At 41.7% G+C, this 24,977-nt stretch overlaps 1 protein-coding gene across 3 annotated transcripts; it reads right to left on the minus strand.

The window, feature by feature from the left end:
* Nucleotides 1–847: 847 nt before the first annotated feature.
* On the minus strand, nt 848–23,711 carry trim46b (tripartite motif containing 46b). Of its 3 annotated transcripts, XM_088329277.1 has the most exons (13): nt 23,659–23,711; nt 23,461–23,579; nt 18,385–18,646; nt 18,091–18,271; nt 17,799–17,997; nt 16,677–16,823; nt 16,495–16,590; nt 14,574–14,827; nt 13,153–13,274; nt 11,740–12,078; nt 6,996–7,225; nt 5,533–5,600; nt 848–4,703 (listed from the first exon to the last, which is right to left on the minus strand). In XM_088329277.1, exons 2-13 carry the CDS (start codon nt 23,500–23,502, stop codon nt 4,268–4,270), a joined length of 2,376 nt encoding a protein of 791 aa, XP_088185403.1. In that variant the 5' UTR covers nt 23,503–23,579; nt 23,659–23,711; the 3' UTR covers nt 848–4,267. The 3 variants fall into 3 exon arrangements, with proteins under 3 accessions (XP_088185403.1, XP_088185402.1, XP_088185404.1); XM_088329276.1 differs by having other exon boundaries at nt 23,461–23,698; XM_088329278.1 differs by lacking the exons at nt 23,461–23,579; nt 23,659–23,711 and adding an exon at nt 22,924–22,967.
* Nucleotides 23,712–24,977: the final 1,266 nt, after the last annotated feature.

Below are 24,977 nucleotides of genomic sequence, written 5' to 3' on the forward strand. Positions count from 1 at the left end.
CACTACCCTATAGTTTGTTATTGGGCAAAATAATAATTTTAATCCACAGTCAGCTAAAATAGATGTGTTTTTTTTTTAAATAACTGGATTGAAATACAATAAAGTGCATAAACAGTACATAAACAATACTTTCTTCGAGGGAGAATACCGTACAGTGAAAAAAATATGCAACAATTGTTGAGCGTATGATGCAGTAGTGTATCAAGATCATCTCAGGGACTTTCTGCGGGCCACATCTGACCCGCGGCCCTTGATTTTGAAATTTGCATCCTAGTTTGTTTGTAGTCTTGTTTGTGCTTCGGTAACACATGATGCAGTTGACCTGCAGAATACAGTGACATCTAGTGGTCAAACAGATATAGTAAACTCACGGATCTCAAATATGTTTTCATGTTTCATTTTATGGCAACTTTCATGTTTTGATGATAAAGTTCCCGCTTTTACGTGATTGTTTTCATGTGATGACGTCATCGTCTAGGTTCCTACTGAAAAAAAATCACGCTTAATCGTCGTGTCTATGTGCCATGATGAAATTATTTAAAAACGTCACTTGTGCAAAACACGAAAAAAATCACCAAAAACGGGAAATGGTTTACATAGAAAAGTGATTTTTTTTTAGCTTTTCATGATCTCGTATTTGAAACGATGACAAAGAGCAACGAAATTGTGAATACGCTTGATTGCTATTAAGATTTTCGAGAAGGGTTGTTCAAACCTCACATTGTGTTTGCTGTTAAACGTCATATTGAAATATAATATTGTGAATGTGCTTGATTGCTGTTGAGATTGTCAAGATTGTTTTCTGTTATTAGTGTCAATACATTTGTTCAAACCAAAAAAACAAAGAGCATTTTGGAAATGTCTTTATTTCTCGTGTTTAAAGGAGGCTTTGCTAATATTACAATCGAGAGGGACTTTGGATGATTTAGGGAAGGGATGTCCAACTAATCTAGCTTGGGAAGAAAACACTCTCACTGGGCGAGCTAGTAGAGAGAGAGAAGGAGAGAGAGATAGGGAGAAAGAGAGCGAGGGAGAGAGAGAAAGAGAGAGAGAGAGAAAGAGAGAGAAAGAAAGAGAGAGAAAGAAAGAGAGAAAGAGAGAGAGAGAGAGAGAGAGAGAGAGAGAGAGAGAGAGAGAGAGAGAGAGAATGAGAGAGAGAGAATGAGAAGGCGAGAGGAAAATAATAAAAGAGGGAGAGAGGTGGACAGAGAAAGAGTGAAACATTGGGAAAGATAGACAAAGAGGAGAGGATGGAAAAAGGAGAGAGAGAGAGAGAGAAAGAGAGAGAAAGAGAAATAGAAATAAACAGAAAGGGAGAAAGGAGGAATAAAGAGAAAAGGGGAGAAAAAATGAGAGAAAGAGAGAAGAGAGACAAAGAGATAAGTAGAGAAAAGAGAGAAAGAGAAAAATAGAGAGACATAGATAAAAAAAGGAGAGAGACATAGAGAGGAAAAGAGAAGAAAAGGAGAGACAAAGAGAGAGCAAGAGAGAGGAGAGGACGGAAAAAGGAGAAAGAGAGAGAGAAAAAGAAACACAGCGGGAGTTGCTCTATGAGGGATGCCTGGCTTAGGCGACATCAAGTGGACAATAGTGAAATCTGCTGCTCATTTTCCTCTTGCGCTTTTCTCAGCGTTGTCTCACAGACCGGACTCAATCCCTTAGCGGGTCTGCTCCAGCCCGAGGGCCGCATGTCTGACACCCGTTTCAGGGAAAAAGTATGGATTCTTGTTTTCAGGTAGCGGTTTGTTTCGAATGTACAAACAAAAGCATCAAAACTGGCCGCCGGCTGAGTGCTTACGGTGTAATCGCAGATGCTGCCGCTAACCACTAAGTGAGATAATGAGATATATGTAGTTACAGACAGCACAAGGCTGTGTTTATAATTCAAGGAAACGTTGTGAGCTGAAAACAACAAAAGCAAATGATATATGCAAATAAAAATCTAAGAAACGTAATTACATTGCATATTCGTTAGCGTAAAAATGCTCTAAAGCAGTGGACCACAACCATCTATGAACCACGGACCGGTTTAATGTCTGACGATAATCTCGCGGCCTTGCCCAGTCTTAACATTGATTAAAATAGCTGATAACGATAAAAATATTAACCCTAAATCCACTGTGTAATCACCAGACCACTAGAGATGTAGATAACATGTGAAAGGGCATTGGGTTTGATGTTATTGTGACGCTATTTTTCGTCACATTGCTGTCCTGAAAGATATATATAAACACAAGGAAAGCACCACGAGAGAAACAACTCTTTGCTGTATCTGATGATGAATCGGGTTTTGAAGGACCTAAGATACATTCTATTTTGTTATGTTGTTCATAATTTTACAGTTCCCGGTTCACGGATCCCTTAAGGAGGACGCAACTCTAGACAGCCTTCACTGTTGATGGTCTCGAGCTTTTTCTTGGGTGGTGGCGAAGTTGGCACCAGTCCATTCCTTAATGTTGTGGACCAAGATTCTTCTTCTGTTGCCTTGGACTCTGCCCTGGAGAATGATCTTGGTCAGTCCTGATGATCTTGTGACATCACCATACCACTGAAGTTTCCTTCTGCCGTCAGTTGACAACGGTTCTTTGTAGGGTCCAATGTGCCCTCTGATGATGTTGTGCACTGTTTTGTTTGTCACATAGGCTAAGTAGCTTATGCCAAGAAGTTTCCTTTAGCAACATATCTCCAAGGACTGGATTTTATTTTCCAGTTTCCTGTGAGAGTCCATGTCTCGCAAGCATAGAGGACGATGGGAGTAACCAGCACTTGCATGAGTCTGATTTTTTATTTCACTGCTATGTTCTTGTCTCTCCATATGGCTTTAAGTCTGGCAAGTGCGGCTGTGGTTTGAGTTATCCTGGCCACGATTTCTGGCTGCCCTCCTCTTCTGATATGACAGCTCCAACATATTTGAATTTGGTGACGGGTTCTAGCTCTTTGTGATTGGTGTGATGTTTGTGGTGATACCTTGGGGATTGTTGGTCATTACTTTTGTTTTTTCTGTGCTGATTTCCATGCCATACTGGTCTGATTCTTTGTCCGGGCTATTGACCAGATCTCTGAGTTCCCATTCGTCTCCTACCAATCTGGCAAAATATCATCAGGACAACGGAGGTTAGAGATGTTGTGTCCCCCAACAACTTTATGTTGCTCCAGAGCTTCGGACATGATCCTCTCCAGGAAGTTGTTGAATAAAGACTGTGGTCCGAAACCACGTTCCAATGGTTGATAAGTACCGCACTGTTAGAGTTTGCATACAATTGTTCAATGGTCTGAACCAGTTTCTGGCCCATGTTGTACTTCTGCACGGTGGCCACGAAAGCGGCCTGATAGACTCTGTCAAACGCCTTCTTGAAATTAACAAAAACATGATAGAAGTTTCTCTGGTGTTGTTGAAACTTCTCACATAGGAAACGCATATTAAAAATCTGCCAATAAAGGCCTGGAAACTCTCGACCAGCTGTGGGTCTTTCAATCGCTCAAGGTGAAGTTAAGTTCATCATGAGCAAGTCGTGATCGCTTCCCACGTCGGCTCCAAGATATGTGCAGGTGTCAGGTGTCTTGATTCCACTTTTGAAACATTGTGGTATCATGATGTGGTCAACCTGACTGAGGTGGATTGCATATGGCTTGTGCCGTGCTCATTTTCCGGTGTTCTTGTGATTACTAAGAGTTTTTGCCAGGAGCAAGTTGTTCTAGCTAGCAAGTTCAAGAGACTTTGGTCCCTTGTTACTGGTTTCTGGGTTACAGTTTGTTCCACCCGTTTTCTTGCAGTTTCTATGAGACGATCCAGTGGCCTTGCAGGATGATGATATGAATTATTTTAATCATGGCTCCTCGTATTCAAGAATGTGGTACCATGAGCAAAAATAGCGTGAAAATAAAATTAAATCTTGAGCTTTTTCCAATTGCTACATATCCCTAGTGGTCCAGTGATTAAAACTGGCTGTTCTCACAATCGCAATCCAAGATACGATACCCGTTGCAATGCTGTGCAATGTGTTCGGCGATATTTTTCAACTGATCCATGATTGCTCGAATACAGTAATATACTACTGAATAACCTCGTGTATGACGTGAGTTATTTTTGGATTTAAAAAAAATTGCAATATACACATGTAAATACAGAACAAGCAAAAAATGAGGCAACCCTTTTTTCTATCTGTGCAGCCCGGTACCAATTTAGCCGCAGCCCGGTACCAGTCCGCGACCCTGCGGTTGCAGACCACTGCTCTAAAGGCAAAATACTTGACATTCTAAATGGTATTTAGTTGTTATTCAAATTGGAGCCGCCCCGTGCTTGGATGGTTACTCTCCTGACGGGTGTCTGCTCGGCCCCCCGGTTGGCCACCAGCTCCTGAAGCTGCAGGGCCCCCCCGCCGATAAAGCAGAAGGCCGGGCACACCGGGCCTGAGCAGTCCACGTGGCCCTCCCACAGAGGCCGCAATGAGTGGGCATCGTAGAAGGTCACCCGGCCCTTCTCGAAGTCGAGGGACACGCCCAGCCGGGGGGGGAGCGGGTAGGTCACGCCGGCCGGCGGCGAGGGCCCGTTGCCATTGGGGTCCGAGCGTTGGTCGTTATTGTGTTGGTAGCTGTGCTGGGGCAGGTAGAGCTTACCCATGCCCATTGTCAGGAAGCAGAAAGGCGGGGCTGAGTCCCCGCCGTCCTCCGCACCGCTATCGTGACCGCTGTCCGGGTCGTATCTAGGAATGACGCAAGAGCCACTGATCAACACACAGTAATCCATCGGTTAATGTGGGGCAGAAGTGAAAATCGAAGAAGTAGTGATGCCCTTTCATAAAAATGGCCAAACCTACCCTGATGACGTCCATACCGACTGAGAGTATACGACCAAAACAAAATAACAACTATAGATCTACAAATAAAAAACACTGCTCGACTCCCTCACAGAGAGACTACAGGCAGTTCCGGTCGGCAGCAACACCTCCAGCACCATCATAATGAACACAGGGGGCCCCCAGAGTTCCATGCTGAGTCCCCTCCCCTTCACTCTTCTAATCAACAGCTCCAGCATCTTCATTTAGTTTGCGGACGACACAACTGTGGTGGGTCTTGTCAACAATAGCGACAAGACAACCTACAGGAGTGACGTGAGCAGGCTAGGAGAGACAGTAGTCTCCACCTGAGTGTGAAGAACATCAAGGAGGTTGTTATCGAACCTCAGGAGGGCGCTCCCGAGCATGCCCCACTCACAATCAACGGTGCTGCGGTGGTAAAAGGAGCAGTATCAAGTTCTTGGGTGTGCATATCAGCGGGAAACTGCCCAGGAGCCTTCCATCGCATCCCTGGCTAAAAAATGCCCATCAAGGCCTGGGCTTTCTCCGAAAACTCAGGAGAGCAAGAGTTCAACCCCCACCATGCTCTCATTCAACAGAGGCCCCATCGTGAGTATTCTGACCAGCTCCATCAACGTAGTAGTTTGCCCATCCCTGTTTTATAGTATCAGTACCGGTATCACTTTCTGCAGAGTGGTTCTTATTTGGTATCCATTTTACAAAAGCAGATACTCACCGGGGACTTGCCATGTCTTCCGGCAGATGAAACCACTCCTGCAACTTGGACTCCAGACCGACACCAACCTGAAAAAGACGGGTTTACGGGTTTTCGAATTTAACATTTAAAATGAAAAACATGTCATTCGACATTTAATTTTAATTAAAGAAATATGTTAGCAAAATAATCCAAATTCTATTTTTTTTTGTACAGCACTTTTCAGACATGGAAACACAACAACAAGTGCTGTGTTTAACAATCAATGTACAATAAGATAACACTAGTACATAAAGTTCCCCCCTCAGCAAAAATGAATAGCTAACTTTCTCTCTCCCTCTTTCGTTCTCTCTTCCTCACTCACACGCATTTTCTCTCTTTCCCTCTTTCTCCTGCTCTCTTTCTCTATTCTCTCTCTTTCTATCCTCTTTCTCTCTTTCCCTATCTTCCTATCATTCTCTACTTCTTACTCTGTGTCTTTTTGTCGCTCTCTTTATCTCTTTCTTTCTAACTCTAACTCTCTTACTCTCTCACCTCTCTGTTTTTCTCTTTCTTCTTTCTCCCACCCTCTCCATCTATTCCCCCCTCAGCAACTTGTCTAACTTTGTCTCTCTTCTTCTTTTGCTCTCTCTTTCTCTCTCTTGCCCTTTCTATCTGTTAAAGTTAAAACTTATATAAAATCTATGTTGGCAAAATTACTCAAATAAAAACAAGCATTAAGTTAAATAAAATTCCCTAGCGGAAGAGCCCTGACAGGAAGGCCGTGTGGCCAACTGTCCTCGACAGAACTGGCTACTTCCGGTCAGGAGCCCTTTTATTGACACAGACAGGAAAAGGAACATACATGAGCACGACTTCATAATAAAAGAATATAACGTTGATAAACGTATAAAAGATGTAATTAGGCTGATGTTTGAAACGTGACTTAATGTGTGTGTGTGTGTGTGTGTGTGAGAGAGAGAAAGGTTGTTTTTATGGTTAGGAATATAAAAACAAGTTATTTTCATTGCATTGAATTCTGAGAAATGTACATATGAAAAACGGCCAACTTGACACTATCTCACATTTTTCTCATCCTTCTCTTTGTCTCTTTATCTCTGTCTGTTTTTAATTTTTCTCTCTATTCCTCTCTCTCTCCTATAATCTCTCTTTTCTCTCGCTCTCTTTTCTGTCCTCTCTCTTATTTTAGTGTCTCTACCTCTTTCACTTTCTTTTTCTGTCTCTCTCTTTCTCTTCTTCACACGTTTCTCTCTCTCTCTGTCTCTCTCTCTTTTACTTTCTTCTCTTTCTCTCTGTGAATATTTTTATTTTTCTCTTTCTTTATTTCCCTCTTTGTCTCTCTCTCTTGCTCTCTCGCTCTCTTTCCTTCTCTTGTTTTTGCTCTCCCCTCTCTCTTTCTTTTTCTCCCTTTCTCCCCCCTTCTTTCTTCCTCTTTAATCTCCTAGTACGTGGCCCTCGAGCCAAGTTTGAAAGCGCTGCCGCACCTTGACGAGGTAGGAGCCGGGCTCCACGGAGCACGCCCAGTAGTGCCTCCCCTGCGTGATGGCCACGTCTCCCACCAAAAGATCCGAGGTCAGGTGACAGGAAGTGAGGGCGTGGTCGGCGGCCTGCAGCAGGCTCAGGCCCGGAACGCTTCGGGCCGCCCTTTGTTCCTTGCTAACCACCAGCCGGTCGGCGTGCAGGCCCCAGCGAGAGTCCAGGTAGAAGTTCAACACTGGACCGGGACAGGGAATGTTAAGGGAATGATAGGTGGAACCAGGAAGTAGGCTTGAAGTATAGGTTATTCATTCAGTGGTACTTTGATGTTTGAGTTCATGGTTTGGTAGGATTCTCCTTCCTCTTTTTGCTTTATTACAACTCGTTTATTGAGTAATAATTGACAAAGAATACTACAACTTAACATTATGTTGAATAACAAGAAAAATGCATATTTTCAACTCGTTTTTCAAGTAAGCAATATCATCCTTAAAATGAGCAAATAGGGTCATTTTGCTCAATTAAAAATTTAAAGGGATAGTGTGTATTATTAGACCGCAAGTTATCAATGTATTGTGTATTGCAACTGAAAACGAATGCCAACAATCTTAAGGTAGAATACAAACTACGAAATGAATTTGTTTACTGTATTTCTCTTTTCACCCAACCTTTTTGAGGTTTTTCGGGTACCAGTAGGAGCAAGATGGCCGACAATACTTGTCTTATATTCAGTAAACTAACTGCTCATTTTTTAGACGTACAATTATTTTAAAAGATGCATCTTTATATGGCATTTTATGTTTTTTTTGCTTTTTATTTAAATCAAAATAGTTTTAATGAAATACATTTTACCACTACGGGGTGCTAAAAATAATACACACTACTCCTTTAAAGGAAAATAGGTTAAAATGTAAAAAAAAAAAATTCAAATATTACGAACTACAAATAATTTTTTAAAAATGCATGTTTATATAATAGTTCACGTATGATTATTATTATTATTCAAATCTAAATTTTATTTTTTCTAATTGATGATTTTTTTTACCCGAGGAGGCACTAAATAATAGACACTGTGAAAAGAAAAGCGAGAAAAATGGAGTGTCGAAATTTTTTTCTTCTATCAAAAGAAAGAAAGAAATATAAAAAAATATAAAAACAAATCGGGAATGTAAGATGAAAATAAAAGAACAAAAACATAAATAATAAAAAACATACAATTACTGTATTAATTTTCTTGGAGTGGTGTTAGAAAGGAGGAAATGGCTTTGTTTTGTCATTGATGCTACTTTTTTAAGGTGTATATAAAAATTTCAAATACCCCCTTCAAGTCCTTTGAAGTACCCCCAGGGGTACTCTGCTTTAGATCAATCCAAAGCAGTACTCAAACTTCAAAAGTACAACCGTAAAAACATTGGAATGCTTTAGATCAGACCGCTTGAGGAGAACAATACTTGCAGTATCACATGACAGAAGTACATTTACAATTTTTTTCCCTCGATACACACAGGGATTGGATACGATAGCAGGAACGACATGAGGCCGTTCGAGAAATAAATCATGCTTGCTCTTAGATACGACATCATACACTCACACATGCACAACTATACTTTCATAAAGCCACAGACGTACCCGTGCATAAACTCTACTATACTCTCTCAAATGCACTCTATCCTCTCCCCCATATACTATATACACTTATACACAAACTACTGTACGCTCTCACAGATTCCACTATACCCTCATATACTCATTACTAGACTCTGGGGCACATATTAGTACAAGAACAACGTATACACAGAGATAAGTGTGCATCGCCTTGGTCACCAAAAGCACCCGGTGTAAATCAACACTGAAAGTTGAGATGATCATTACACTAGGTGCCAAAAACATTTATAGTAAAGAACTATTTAAATGCTGTGCGTGTGAGAGAGTGTAATAGTATGAGTAAGTACAACATGGGCCAGAAACTAGTTCAGACCATTGAACAACTGTATGCCAATGCCAACAGTGCGGTACTTATCAATGGTGCCATTGGAGCGTGGAACCAGAATCAGTGTGAGAAAATTCTGCATTCTCTCTCCAACTTTATTCAACATATTCCTTGAAAAGATCACGTCTGAAGCTTTGCAGCAACATTAAGCTACAGTCCGTGTTGGAGGACACAATATCACTAACCTCCGTTTTGCTGATGATATTGTCGAAATGGAAGGAGAAGGACAGGGCTCAGAGATCTGGTCAAACAATGCATTAACCCAGTATAAGATGGGAATCGGCACGGAAAAAACAAAAGTAATGACCAACAATCCCAAAGGTATCAACACAAACATCACATCAACCTCAGAGAGCTAGAACCTGTCCCCAAATATGAATATATTGAAGCAATCATATCAGAATAGGGTTCAGAACCAGAAATCGTATCCAAAATTGCTCAAACAACAGCCGCACTTGCCAGACTTAAACCTATCTAGAAGAACAAAAACAATACAGTAAAATAAAAAATCAGACTCATGCAAGCACCATCTTCCGAAATGCTTGCGAGACATGGTCTCAGCAAAACTGAAAAAGAAAATCCAGGCTTTGGAGATGCGATGCTACAGGAAACTTCAAGGCATCAGCTACTCAGCCCTTGTGTCAAACGATACCGTGCACAACACATCAGAGGGCACATTGGACCCTACGAAGAACCGTTGTCAACTGTGCACAGACGGAAACTTCAGTGGTATGGTCTTGTCACCAGAACATCAGGAATGACCAAGATCATTCTTAAGGGCACAGTCCAAGGTGGCAGAAGAAGAACTTGGCCACAACATTGAGTAATAGACTTGTGCCAACTTAGCCACAACCCAAGAAAAGGTCAGGGACCGTCAACAGTGTCCATAGTTGCGTCCTCATTGGTGCCCCGACGACCCCTGCGCTCAAGGGATCTGTGCATCATGAACTGTGATGAGGGTATATTTGTGCATGTGTGAGAGTATGATGTTATAAGCAAGAACATGATGATGATTTACTTCTTAAACGGCCTCTCATAGGAAAGAGGAAAACAACAACCTTAAACAAACGCTGATATTATACAAGAATTTTTAAGAAATTTTATCTGATTGTTAATCTTCCAATCTTAACAATCGGCAAACCTGATCGCTGCGGCATCTGGTCAGGGGTGCAAAAAGGAAAAGAAAAAACAGCGAATGCATGGAATGACCACGTAATACAATGCCTTGCAAAAGTATTGTTTGCTTCTCTGATTAGGTTTCTTCTTATTTTGGCCGAAAGCTTTGAGGGACAGCTAGATCTTGGTAGGTTTGCAGTGGTTTTATGCTCTCTCCATTTTGATATTATTGCTCACATAGTGTTCTGGGAGATGCGTAAATGTTTCGAAATCTTCTTTTATCGTATTTCTGCAATGAACTTTTCCACTACTCTATCCCGGACCTGCCTGGTGTGTTCTTTGGTCATCATAATGCTATTTGTTCTCTAGTGTCTACTTTCATAGATCTCAGAGCCCATCACAAAGCAGGTGCATTTGAACTGAGACTCAATGCACTTTGTCATTGTTAGTCATTTAGGTCAACAATGGATCATTCGGTAGTCAGGGAACTTCTGGAGTCAGTTGGCCGAACTGAAAGAACAGGCCTACTACTTAGCAATTTTTTCGTAAGACATATCAAATGTTGAAATAATTTGGTACAATTTCACGATTGTGTCTCACATGTTGTTGATTCTTAGAAAATATTTTGATTTTCTAAAAGTCCGAAGCCGGAAATATGGCAAAATGACAAAGTTTTTGGGGAGGGGGGGGGGTCAATACTTTTGCTAGACACCGTCAATAGCAAAGAAGCATGTTGAAGCTTTTCCTGACATATGAACTCTTACGTTGTAGGTGAGTAGGCAGCATGTGAAGAGCACCGAAGAGGATGATAAGCTGTGAAATGGAAATGACAGGTGAGAGGGATGGATGAACAAATACAGGAAGTAAAGTGAGAAGAGAAAAGACAAATGTCGGTAAGCAGAAGAAAAGAGAGAATGGATTACAAAGTGTTCTAGAAAGACATGAATGAACATACCAAACAGATTTTTTTAGACCTTTTGTAGATTATTTGGCTTTAATGGGATACTGCATCATATTTTACCACTAGATGTGGCTGCTGTATTGCGTCGTGCAACCCAAAAAGAGTTTGACATAGTAGGGGTTTATAGATCGATGCAAATATCGATATTTTTTCTTTTTTCTCTTTCTCTTTCTTGTTCCCTCTTTCTCTTTCTACTCTTTCTCATCTTTTTCTTTCTCCTTTTATGACTCTTTCTCTTTCTCATCTTTGTCCTATTTTTAGTTCCCTTTCTCCTCTTTCTCATTCCCTCTTTCTACTTTATCCTCTCGTTCCCATTTTCTCTTTCTTTTCCTTCTCATTCTCTCTTTTTCCACTTTCATGTTCTCTTGTTTTCTTCTTTGTCATTCTCCTCTGTCTCCTCTTTCTTCTCTTTCTCCTCTTTCTCTCTCTTGTTCCCCCTCTCTCTCTTTCGATCTCATTCCCTCTTTCTCTCGCATTCCTCCTGTCTCTCTCTCATTCTCTATGGCCCGCCATACTCTCACAGGAAAAGGTTTTCATATTTTTTTTATTTTTTTTTTAATTAAATTAAAATAGTTTTCCACTAGGAGACACTAAATGATACACAATGTCCCTTAAAGTACACTCAAAAGAATTTCTGGAACTCCTCTTTTCTAAAAATAAAAAATAATCCCGTCGTCGCCCTCACCTGGTGCCGGAGGGGTGTGCAGGTACACCTCCTCGCTGTATTCTCCGTAGCCGGCTTTGTTGCAGGCCCGAACCCTAAGCACGTAGACGCTGTCCATTTCCAGACGGTCGATGACGGCGCTGCAACCGCCCACATCGTCCAGACGTTGCCAACCCCAGCGGGCGCCGGCCAGCCCCGCCCTATTCCCACCCCGGGCGGCGCCCCCAGGGAGCACGCCCCTACGCCGGTACTCCACCGAGTAGTGCCAAGCTGGCGTTGAGTCCGGGGGCAGCCGCCAGCTCAGGTACAGTTGATCGTAGGCAAGGGAGTGCTGAGTGTCCAAGACTGGGGCCAAAGGAGCTGTGGCCACAAGAAATGAAAACAAACAAACAAAATAACCATTTACAGTACCTGACATATTGCCATATTTCAGGCTTTAAACTTATAGATAAAAAAACTTGAAATGTTTCCTAAAATCAGCACATGCGAGACACAATTGTCATTCTATGTGATCTTCGTTGCTTCTCAGATTAGTTTCCTCCTTGTTTGGGGTGAAAGTTTAGAAGGATGGCCAGGTAGGTTTGCAGCAGATATTTTTACTCCCACAGTGATCCGAGAGATGTGTAAATGTTACGAAATCTTCTTGTATCCCATTCCGGCTTTGTACTTTTCTACAACTTTATCAACTGCCAGGTTTATTTTTTGGTCTTTACAATCAGGGTTGGGTAGGGTTACTTTAACTTGATTACTTTCAGTTACTTTTGGATTACACCAATACCAAATATGCTAATAAAAGACAAAATAAACTAAATATGAATAAAATAATGACTCACAACGCGTGGTAAATTTTCGCTCCTGGCTTTGATCTCTTTGATCTCCGGCAAAACTAACATAAAATGCGACAGAAACAAAATGAAAATAAATCCAAACAGCTTGCCAACATCATTTTTGCCGTTCCATGTATTCCGTTACTCCCCAAGGCTGCACAAAATTTACTAATTTTATTCATGTTTAGTTTATTTTGTCTTTTATTAGCATATTTGGTATTGGAGTAATCCAAAAGTAATTTAAAGTAATCCAGTTAAAGTAACCCTACCCAACCCTGTTTATAATGTTGTCTGTTCTTTTTAGGTCGACATAGGATCATTCACAGGTCATAAGAAACTTCTTGAGTCATTTGGCTGAGCTGAGATAATAGCGGGCCAATATTTTTGCAACACCTACTTTCCTGGGTTTTTTTAAATTGTAAACATAATATAAAATGTTGAAATAATTTAATAACTTCACTATTGTGTCTCACATGTAGTTGAATTTTAGAATATACGTTTAGTTTTTTAGCTTTAAATTTGAAGCCTGAAATGTGGCAATATGACAACAGTTCATTGAGGGCCAATACTTTTGCTAGGCTATATTAGAATTTTGCGTCGTTCACACCTCGGATGAAATTCAGCTCCGTGAGAAGTTTTAGTTCTTTGGAGACATCCAGTTGAAAATGTCGGAAGGATGGATCAGCAGCAAGAGAAAAATGCTGAAGGTTCTCGATCGCTTTGCTGAACCTAGAATGAAAATTGGCCTCATCAAACAAATGTGGGGTGCAACAAACACAGATCATATTCAAAATTAAGAGTAAAGACAGCACTCGAATCATTCAACCGAAGGAATTCCTGACAATGGCCAAAACAGCTCGAATAGAAAATGCTGAACTATGAGACTTGTTTTCTCATCTACTCAAAATAAACATATTAAATTTTACTCTGCCTCCAATTCTTGCTTCCCCCACATGGGTCAGTCACCCTCAAATCACAACACATTACCTGGTTATAGGGGCTTATTTTACACCTCCCAGACCCTGAAACTGAAAATAAAATAGTGAATTTGTCATTTAAGGCACGGTTAGTTGCCTTGTTAATTATAATCCTTTTTTTGACACAAAAGTCCAAATCGTAATCCAAATAAATACCAAACCTAAGTTAGGAACAATGCCCCATTTTGACTAATTTTTTAAAATCCTACCGACAATTTAGGCCTGTACCTATATAGGCATAAGCAATATTAAAATAAATGTTCTTCCCCCCTATTTCGTGAGAAAAAAGGACGTGTTAAGCTTTTACCATTGTTTAATAAACAGTTGAGCAAATTTCTTAAAAATAACCGATTCCAAGAAAACTTCTGAGAAAAAACAGCTTTTTGTGAAAGGACGCTTTTCAAGCAGAACTTTCCCTTCCGCGCTTTAATTTTGCATTTGTGATAGTCCAATATTTAAATAACTCTTTCCATAAAAACAAGGGCATTTTGCTTGCAAAATAATAATTTGTTGTAAGAACACTGAACTGATGCATGGAAGAAGGATGAACTTTGCAAGAACTTTTCAGGCCTGTTGTTTTTGGTGACGTGATCACAAGATTTTGGTCCCCATGGCGACTGCATTCCTGCAGACGTGTACAAAACATCTTCCCTCTATGACCAGACGATGATGATTGGACTTCATCATGTTTTTTAAAAGAATAAGCTCTGTTGACGAGTTTAAAACTAGTGACTCTCCCCACAATGTGTCACTACGTCAATCGCTAAATGGGACCGCTTACACATATTCGATTGTCAGAAAAAGAAAGCAACACAAGGAAGTTGGCCTTCCTGATGTGTGGACAAATATCTGATCAAAGCCACACCTGCCATCTAATAGTGATTTACTATACTGAAATAATTCCATGGGGCTTGAAATTTATTAGTGAGCAGGGCCAACCAATTTATAATACTTGTTTTGTTTTTTGTTTAAATAAAACAAGAAAATGTATTTTTACGTTTTGGCACTCAGGGACAATTCTTGCATTGCATTGAATAAGTTATTGGCACACCTGTTATGCGTCTGGCGAGCGGCCTGCACGAAGCAGGGTTGGTCGGTCTCCTTGAGGAGCTCCTGTGTGAACGCGAGCAGGCCAGCATGCTCCAACAAGCTGCGCCGTTCCGCCACTTGGGCCACCAAAGCCTCCCCACGCTTGTGCCGAGCCGCCTCCAGTGCCTGGGTTAGCGAGGCGTGGCGCTCGGCTAACGCCGCCGTCAGATCCCTGATGCTCTGGGCCAGCTGCTCGCGGGCCGAAACGCTGTTCACCTGTGATTCATCACAATTCTTGTACTAAAAACGTTGACATCAGGATGGGTCTGCGCAATGTTCTCTGGTCAATTAATGGGAGTCTGGAAACAAGCTACAGTGGGTGCTTTGTGAGTAGTGCATGTCTTGGCGACATCCAGTGGATATATGGTGCCAAACAAAATCATTGGCCCCAAAACAATTGGTCATATTGTTACATTTCAGGCTTTAAACTTACAGCTAAAAAACTGAATATATTTTCTAAGAATCAACATAAGGTAAGACACAACAGTGAAATGGAACCAGATTTTTTTCAACATTTTGTATTATATGTACAACGAAAAAACGGAAAAGTAAGTTTTGCAAAAATATTGCCCTCTGTTCTCTCTGCTCAGCCAACTAACTCCAGAAGTTCTCGAATGACTTTTGAATGATTCAATGTTGACATAATGACTAACAATGACAAACAGAGTGCATTAGGTCTCAGTTTAAATGCCCCTGCTCTGTGATGGGCTAAAAAGTATGTGTAAACAGACACTAGAGAACAGACAGCATTACGAAGACAAAAGAACACATCAGGCAGGTCCGGGATAAAGTTATGGAAAAGTTCAAATCAAGAATGGGGTACAAGAACATTTCGCAATGGCCCATGATCACATTTGATGATCTGCAGGCATACACTGCTGAGTTTTGCACGAGACCACTATTGGTCCTACTCAGCATAAATCTTCCTATAAGGAAGAGTAGTAAGAAGAAAGCCCTTTCTGACGGAATACCATAAAAAGGCATGTGAAGCTATGAGGAAGACAAATAACACGTGAAACAAGGTGCTCTGGTCAGATGAAACCAAAATAGAACATTTTGGGCTGAATGCAAAGCGTTAGTTAGGTTTGGGGCGAAAGTAACACTGCACATCGTCCTGAAAACACTATCCCTACGGTCAAATGTGGTGGTGGGAGCAGCATTCCCCGGGGTTGATTTTCTTAAGCAGGGACTGGGTTCGTTAGAGTCAAAGTTGATGGGAAGTTGGAGGTAGCCAAATACAGGGCAAATCTGGCAGAAAATCTTTTGGAATCTGGAAAAGACCTAAAAATTGGGCGCAGGTTCACCTCCCAAGAGGACAACGACCCCAAACATAAAGCAAATCTACAATGGAATGATTCAAAACTAACACTATAAATGTACTAGAGTGACCAGGTCAAAGTCCGGACCTCAATTTGTATCAACCATTTGTGGAAGGCCCTGAAGAAAATACTTTGCACAACTGATCACTATCAAACCTTGAGAAACTTGAGTTGTTTTGTAAGGAAGGATGGGCAGTATTTCTGCTCAGAAATATGCAAAATGTCTAGAGACATACCCAAACAGACTTGTGACTGTGATCGCAGCAAAATGAGGTTGTACAAGGTATTAACTTAAAGAGGGACTAATATATTTGCAACGCCTACTTTTTAATTTTGTATTTGTTAGCACAATATAAAATGTTGAATATATTTGGTTCCTTTTTACGATCGTGTCTCACATGCTGTCGATTTGTAGAAAACATTTTCAGTTTTTCATGTATAAGTTTAAAGCCTGAAATATGGCAATATGCCAAAAAGTTCTTGGGGGCGAAATAGTTTTGCAAGGCACCGTTACTGTCCTCCATTTAGAACATGGGTTCCTGTGTCTGCGCTTTTGTTAATCACCTCCGTCTGGGTGATGGCGCTCTCCAGCTGTGTAATCTGAGCAAGCACTGTGTCCTGGTTGGACAGAATGTAGTTCATCTCCTTTGTAATCTTCTCCTATTCTCCCCGGGAGAGAAAACAAAAAAAAAATCAGCGCAATCAAGAAATGAGACAGCAGTGGGGTTTTGCTGTGATTGCTGTACCTTGAGTGCTTGATATGCTTGAGCCACGGGCAGGATCTTGTGTCCTGCATGCAAACGTCGCAATTTGCAGAGTGGGCAAAGCAGCCGTTGACAGGAGCGGCAGTAGAACTGCAGTTTCTCCTGGTCGTGTTCGGCGCAAGTCAGAACCTGTCAGGAGACACTAGCAGTGTTGGGACTAACACGTAACAAAGGGACGTGTTTCTGGAAAGCAATTACTTTTCTTGGTAGAGTACTGTACTGTTGTTACAACAGTGCTTCTCAATCATTTTCTGCCGCATGACCCCCTACCCCCTTCTCGAGAATTATCTTTTTTTTAAGTGATCACATAATAATGGTGGGGGGGAAACAACGATTGCTCGATATTGGTTGGAACATGTTCACTCTGTGCATGCCAAATTGACGCCTTTCGGCACATTTTCGCTGAAATAAACTCAATCGTCTTACCAACGTGATTGTGTTGTAATGTCTTTAAGTGACAGCTCAATTTATTTGGCTTCATGCTGTCTGCTGCCAACATTTTTAACATAGCAATCACACCATTCGTTGCTCGTCTCCCTTCCTGGTTGCAGTAAAGTACGAGGTACGCTTCGGCAAATTCCCCGGTTCTAGCTTTCGGTAGGAGACTTTAGTTTGTCTACTTACCCCATCTCTCTCCCCTTGTTTTCATGGGGTAGCTTGAGGGTCTACTCAAGTTTGTGGCTACACTTCATCCTCAATGCTTATATTGTATTCTATGCTTGATGCATATTGCGGAGGCTAAAACTCAATGACAGATAACACCAGTGCGCCCTAGTGTAGTTGAGGCGGAATTGCACTTTATTCTGGTCAAGTTAAAAAAAGAAAAGTTCCCCAAAGTCAAACGCACCCCTGCACCCCTTGAAGGAGCCTCACCTAAGCTCATAAACCAAAGGACACTGGTGCTTGGTTGTTCATCATTCATTACTAGAGGAACTTCCATTTCGAAGTGTGTTGACAAGGATTTGTGCACACTGATTTCTCTGCAATTAGTTTTGTTTCCATAGCTGTACATTCTCATTTTATTTTTCAAAAAAAATTGTGCATGGTCTAGGTCTTTACTTACTGTTTTCCTGCTTCTGTTAACTAAATACTTGTCACACTTGCCTTTGGTCGGAAATTGAGCGTGGGTAGGATGTGCTCGTGCTGTGCCCGTGGCGTCCCCCACGGGTGGTAGAGCTTGAAGCACTCGTTGCAGAAGTTAGCCCGGCAGTCGCCGCAGCCCTTGGTGGCCTCAAGGCTCTGAGGCGGTTTGCAAAACTGGCACATGACAGCCACCATGCCCAAACTGACTGTGTGCCGGTATCTTCCAGTGCAGTAGGGGGGGCGACAGTGAAAACAAGCGCACGCAAAGTAGGTAAAGCATCCATCAAAACTGTTTTGTATCAAATCGACCCACCTCTCCACGATACGCTCCAACGTGAGGTTGCGCAAGCAGTCGGTGAGGCCTTTTTCACCAAGTTCGACGTCACGTCCGCAGGGAACACAGGGGAACAACATGGAAAGGGGCGGAGCCTCCTTGCGTCGACGCCCGGCGTACCCCGGTGATCGGGGCATGGAGGGGGAAGGTGGGTGAGGACCTCGAAAATCACAAAGAAAAGTAATTCATACATTGAAATACCACCCCAATACCAATGCGTGGTACTGGCACTCGCCCATCCTTCGTTTTTACCAGGACCACATTGTCCCTCACCTGCACGCAGCACCCGATCAATGGGCCGCTGATCGGCTTTGGGGTTGGGCCTCCGCAGTTGGCGTGGGGAGCGCATGTTGGGCGTCGAGGCCGGGGAGTTGGGCTCAGCAGGTAGGTCTGGATGCGGATAACCACGGGCCACCAGAACCTCACACGCGCACAGGAGGCAAACACTGTGCAAGCAAGGCAGGACCACAGGCTGCTTGACGATGTCTTTGCACACTGGGCAGTGCAGCTCCTGCTCCAGGCTCTTCATGTTGGACTAAAGAAACCAAATCGTTCAAATGAGAGGACTTAGTGAAACAAAGTGGAGATTGCTGAGTCTTAACACAGCGGAGTCCAGTTTGTTTGTTTTGACACTACCTCAGTTAACATATAGTTTTTATCCCCAAGTGTTAAAAGGTAGGGTGAGTCGTTTGAGGAGTCCTCAAAAGTCGAAAGTAGATTATTTTTCCCACTCGAGTATGTGTTAACAATGCCCAATTTTCGTTTAAAAAAAAGCCTCATGCTTTATTTTCCACAGTGCCTATCTGCTTTTATTTTGCTTTGAGCGGAGCTGTTCAGTGCATACACATTACGTTTCAGAAATAAGGGCAGTACACACGCACCCCTTCTGGACGTCTACAACTCCCGCCTCACCCGCAAAGCCACCGGGATTGCAGGTGACCCCACCCACGCCACAGGCTCTTCAACCTGCTGCCATCAGGGAAAAGACTGAAAAGTCTCAGAGGCACCACCAGCAGGCTCAAGGACAGCTTCTTCCATCAGGTGCTGAGGACTCTGAACTCTCCCTGAACTACCTCCCCCAACCATTTGCCTTTGGCCAAATCTATACAACACTGTTTTATTTGGATTCTGGCCATACTTTGCACAGGTTTTTTTAATTAACCTTTCATATTTTTTTTATCTTTATATGCATGCGTTTATCTTTTTTTTTAACCTTGCTGCTATTTGTTATATGTATTGTGTCTTATTCATTGCATGTTTGCAGTTGGGGCAGAGGAAGTAATTTCATCTGTGCTATATGTTGTGCATATAGCATATATGACAATAGAGTTGAAAGTTGGAGTTGTTAGCGTTGCATGAAAATGCTGAAAGTTAAAAAAAGCTAGCTTCAAGTAGAGTCCAACCCAAACCCTAAGAATGATGAATAAATACGAGATGACCGAGGTCGCAATAGTGATGTAAGACAGGAGATGGTGGCAGAGAGTAACAAAGTTCCAAATTCTGTACAGTTCCTTTGAATAAACACTGGTTGTTTTACTTTATATCCAAGTTAATCATGGGTAATACATATAACGCTAACAAGGAAAGTGGCTTCTGGGCAGATTTTGTTTGTGTTTTTCAATCACATAAAATGAATTTCAGAAGATATACATTAAAGGACCACAAAAATCCCATTAGTTGATATCCTGTAATCTATAAGTCATTGCTTCCTGAGGCTTTTTTTTCATCTTCCCATGATCAGTATTAGCATTATGATTCAGAGAGAAACATTTGAGAAAGGTTACCTTAAAATGGCCACACAGATTTAAATGCCCTTGACTATTAAGGGGTCAGTGTGTGTTATTTAGCACTTCCTTGTGGTAAAAAAAAACAGGAAAATAAAACTTCATTAATTAAAAAAAAAACAGATTCAAATAATAAACAAAAAATAGAAGGAACCATGATTGAAACAATCATTTTTTTAAATTATCATCGTTAGAGAAGTTAGTATTTATTTTACATAAGGCCTAAATAGAAGGGGCTGACATGATTATCCATAATCTTGCTACTACGGGCATCTGGTTATCACATCAAGAGCCTTGAAATATAATAAAAAAAAAAAAAAACGTTGTAACAGGGAAAAAACGCTACGAATAATGCTGCGGTTTGAGTCTCCTCAGTTTGTAGTGTTCCTTGTGCTTTTTAGCCGTACTACTGAACGCAGCAACATCCAGCAGTCTGATAATACAGTTTCCTTTAAGTCGAAGCTTTGTTTTTGGACTTCAGCGCTTTATTATCAAATTGTTCTACTACTGCATTACCATATATGTACTTTGTTTTGAACACGGGTTCCTGTCTGTGTGATTTCGTATCTTGGTCTGAGTGCTGGCCCTCTTCATTTTTTATTTCATACAACTTGCTCTGAAAGTAGAAGCAGTCATTGCAGCATAGGTCATCAGACTTGTTCAAAAATACATAAAGGGCCGAAGTGAATTATTGATAACCTAGCCAAGCTTTCTATTTGGAGCATCAAGCTTCGTATAGAAAAAACTCTCACCTATGCGGACCTCACTAGGGTCATACATAAAGATGTTCATTCGAGTAAAAATGTTTCTATTTTAGGAACACGACCCCCTTCCTTACAAAGATAAAATGATTTTACTGTCTTTTAGAAATAGGTAACCATGGCTTAAGAATAGTTCGAAAGGATAGCGAAATTAGTCCACCTCTCACAAGTTTTACCGTATATTCACGACCATTGGGTGTACTGTGTGAAAGGGTGCAGTCTCCGTAGATGGTTCTATTTCTGTATTTAATCCTACAGAGGACGCACTCGGACGATAGGGCGCGGGTGTTTGATTTAAATGTTTCCCCTGGCGCATACAAGGTTCAAATGCTCCATGCCATACTGTTGAATTACATTCCCTCCAAAATTAGATTTAAAACACATTTTACCAATGTTTGCGCAAAGAGGGACTTTTTTTTGTTACAACTGTGCGTACATAAAAACAGAACGGTAGTATAACAGAGTTAGGTTTAAGTTAATTTGAGTACTTATTAAAAGGTGAGAGACGTGGACATAAACTTGTCAGAGTTCGTTTTTCAGCTCTCTCCACTTGCGAACCTTCGATTCATTTATCTTCAATTCTCTTGCGGCTGCTCGGTTCCCATGTTCTTCGGCGTAGCGTAGAAATTAACACATACTGTTACGGACGAAAACACAGAGAGCATTCAATGGAGGGAAAGTGAGGTTTTGGATTTAATTCATATTTGGGGGGACAACTCTCGAGGTAGAGCGCTCTTCTTGGGATCAAGATGTCGCAGTTTCGATTCCCCAGCTCCTTCTTGTTATATGTCGAAGTTTCCTTGAGGAAGACACTGAATCCCTAATGCCCCTGATAGCAGGTAGTTGCTTTGCAAGGCTAGTGCTGCTATCAGTTAGTTAGTGTGTAAAAGGGAAAAGCGTGAAGCACATTGTAAAGCACTTTGGGGGGTCTTCATTGATTTAAAAGGCGCTATATAAATGCAGAACATTTACATTTATTCAATTCATATTTGGGGGGACAACTCTCTTCCGCCTCCGGTAGCATAATAACATTCAAATTGCTAGATACGGTACAGTGTTAGCATCCATGAGGACTTCCGCTAACAATGCATTGCATGTGACGTCACAAACCTTCTTCTGCGCAAACCGTTAAAAGTCATGGGAGGTGCTAAAAACATTGGATTTCACATCGGATTTCACCCAAAAATTGGAATTGAGCATTAAGCTCTGCAGTGTGAACAGCAGCCTTATTATGTCCTCAGCTATGCCCGCCACTTTTACATAAGATGCAGGGCACACCACACTATAGGGCGCGCTACGAAATCTGAAGAAAATCAGAGATTTCATGTGCACTTCATAGTCGGAAAATACGGTAGAAGTTAAAAAGTGTTGCGAAGTATTGGTATTATTTCTATGCTGTTGTTTTCCAAATGTAAGTTTTGTCTCTCATTTTTAATCTCTGGGGACAGTGTGTATCATTCGAGCGGTCTCAAGATTTCTTCATTTTACAGTTTCTTTTTTGAGTTTTTCCTTGCCTTCGTGTAGGTTTTAGATCAGGGGATGATGTCATAATAGTCAGTAGTTTGCAATAATCTGTGGTCTGTGCAGCTTTTTAAGACTCCTTGTGATTAAGGGTGTCACAAATAAACATGACTTGACTATTTTAAAGATGTTTTAGGGTGGTCACTTAAATGTGGAAATGAAAAAGAGTGATAAAATCACAAAGAATAGAAACTAGGGAGACTCAAAGTGACCAAACTGCACTTTTTTCAGTTTTTTTTGGGGGGGGAAACCAGCCATTCACAAGGTTTTTGGTTTGTCAGGTACCCATACGTTTGCTAGATACTAAAAGAATGTTCTTACTTAACTACGTGTGCTACGGATATTTCCGAAAGATATTTTTTCCTTCATTGATGAGAAAGGGCAAACGAGATGGTCAGAGGAGGCCTCGCCCCACATGAAAACCTCAATGTGAGGATGACAACGGGTGACATCACAGTTTTAACTCACAACCTGATGGACAGGAACGCTTACAGCAGCACTCTACCGATTCTACCAATAAAACAGCCAGACGAACATTTTACTTTTTTAGCCTGGACATTTAATGTAGCTATACAAAGCGCTACCAGTAATAAAACCGACCATCACCTTTTCCATGCGCTTCGCTCCCCTAATGTCATCTCCCCTTCTCACTCTTCTTTGGCATAATTTCATTGATTTTATCACGTTTCATGCAGAATTGTCATAGAAAAACCAATTTTTCTGCTCCTGCTTTGGCAAGTCCTTACCTTCACCTGCAAGAACCTTGGCGCCATGACACTTCACACGCACTCAACGGCTTCACTGATGGGCGGGGGGGAGGGGGGCTGAGTGTGGAGAGGGAGGGGCGAGCAATTTTTTTTCTTAATCGTTTTATATTTACTTATCGTAACGCACCTCAAAGATAACTTATTTGTGAATAATTTTGGAGCGATTTTTATCAAATCACCCTCAACACCCATCCCCCTTTGAGGCGCACGGTTGACGCAGCATCCAGCTCTGCCGTCTCCATGGCAACAAGCATCCCTTAGAGACGGCACTTTCTCGATCCGCACTGGCTGCAGCCATTTTGATTTAAAAAATATATTTGTATCACATCTGGGTTGGAGGGTCACAATGTGTATTTTTATCCTTGGAGATACTCCTAAAAAGTGGCTAGGTGTTTGTATTTCAATCAAACACACACTTATATATATTTCATCCATTTTTCTACACATATTAAATAGACTCAGAAGCCTTTTTCATGCATTAAATGCTAACATACAATTCGACAATTATTTACTCACACTGATGCGAACCAGAGTGTCCATGTTCGTCTTCAAATCCATCACGTCCGTGTTTTAGTGGCAGAGAGTTCACATCATCTTCACATTAAAACGCCGGTCAGACGCCATAGTGCACCTCCCTTTAAAACATTCAAGTAAATGCGATTATTTTGTCTTCCGTGTGAGGTTAACGTTAAGCAAAAATGTTTTTTTATCTACAGTCAGATTCCCCATGCAGCAGATACGTCTCTCGCCGTGAAGCACCCTCCACGGTAAGCCACGCCCACTCAATGTACGAACCAATCGATTTAAAGGATTAGACATATTGTGTATTTCTGTCTTTTTTTTTCTTTTGTATCGACTAAATGATCCCTGATATGTGTTTATGTGTTTTCTTTAAAATAACAATTAAAACTACCACGATTTCCACATACACGGAACTACTTGCTTATTTGGCAAATAGCAAACACTACGAGTGCAGCTTTACTTAAAATTGAATTGATTCCTCTAGTTTGCGCGGGCTCTAAATACATTTCGGTAGTTAGTGGTTTTCCTGAGAACTTTCTGACTCGTTTGTGTGCACAACTGCTGAATCACTTTCTGTTGATGAGTCCAGGCAAGTCTTCTATTGCCTACCGTTCCCTTTAGTAACGGGACGTTCGCGAACGAAACGGCTTTATAAAGTGAATGTCAAGAGCCAGCTCCCCATCAATAAGTAAACGACTCCCTTCAAGTCAAGTCAAGACAAATTTACTTATATAGCCCTTAAGCACAAAAATGTCTCAAAGGACTGCACACAATGACACAATTACCTGATCCTAAACCGACGTGCGGGCAAGGAACAACTCAAAACCCCAGCACAAGGAAAAAGAGAAACCCCGAGAAGGGACCTCACTAGTGGCATCCCCCTTCCAGGATGACCAGGGGGAATTACATTTAGCATTACAGTACAAAAACATAGTAAACACTAGGTAACATGTTGAAAATTTGTCCGGAAAGTGCATGACAGCAGCGACGCCCCCAGCCTGTAAACTAGTCCAGAAAGTCTATGACGGCCACGACGCAGCTTCCCATCTCTGCCAGCTGGTCAAGGCAGGCGTTGACATGCTTCAGGTCAAACGCTGGTCCGCTGACTCATCTCAAATCGTCCTTCTCCTTCGTATCACCACCAGACAGGCGTCGGGAAAAGACAGGACGAAACAGAATATGAGGTGGGCATTAATCATACGCTTTGGAATAGAAGTGTGTCTTAAGCCTTGAATCAAAAAACTTCCGTTGAGGTTGCAGATCTTATCTCCAGAGGCAGTGCATTCCATAACACCGGGGCCCGGATGGAGAACACTCTCAAGCCTGCAGACTTCTTGGCCCTCGGAGTCACAAGTAGACCGACATTTTCCAAGCGCAGACTCCGTGCAGGAACATAGGGGGAAATCAAATCAGAGAGACAACAGGGTGCAAGTCCATGAAAACATTTATGTTAGAAACTCCGTAACTCTTTCCCCCTTTTTCTCTCCCTTTCTCCGAGCTGTTTCTCTGTC

The sequence above is a fragment of the Urocampus carinirostris genome, chromosome 2 (genome assembly GCF_059441175.1).
Source record: "Urocampus carinirostris isolate Australia breed hairy pipefish chromosome 2, RoL_Ucar_1.0, whole genome shotgun sequence".
Taxonomy (NCBI): Eukaryota; Metazoa; Chordata; class Actinopteri; order Syngnathiformes; family Syngnathidae; genus Urocampus; species Urocampus carinirostris.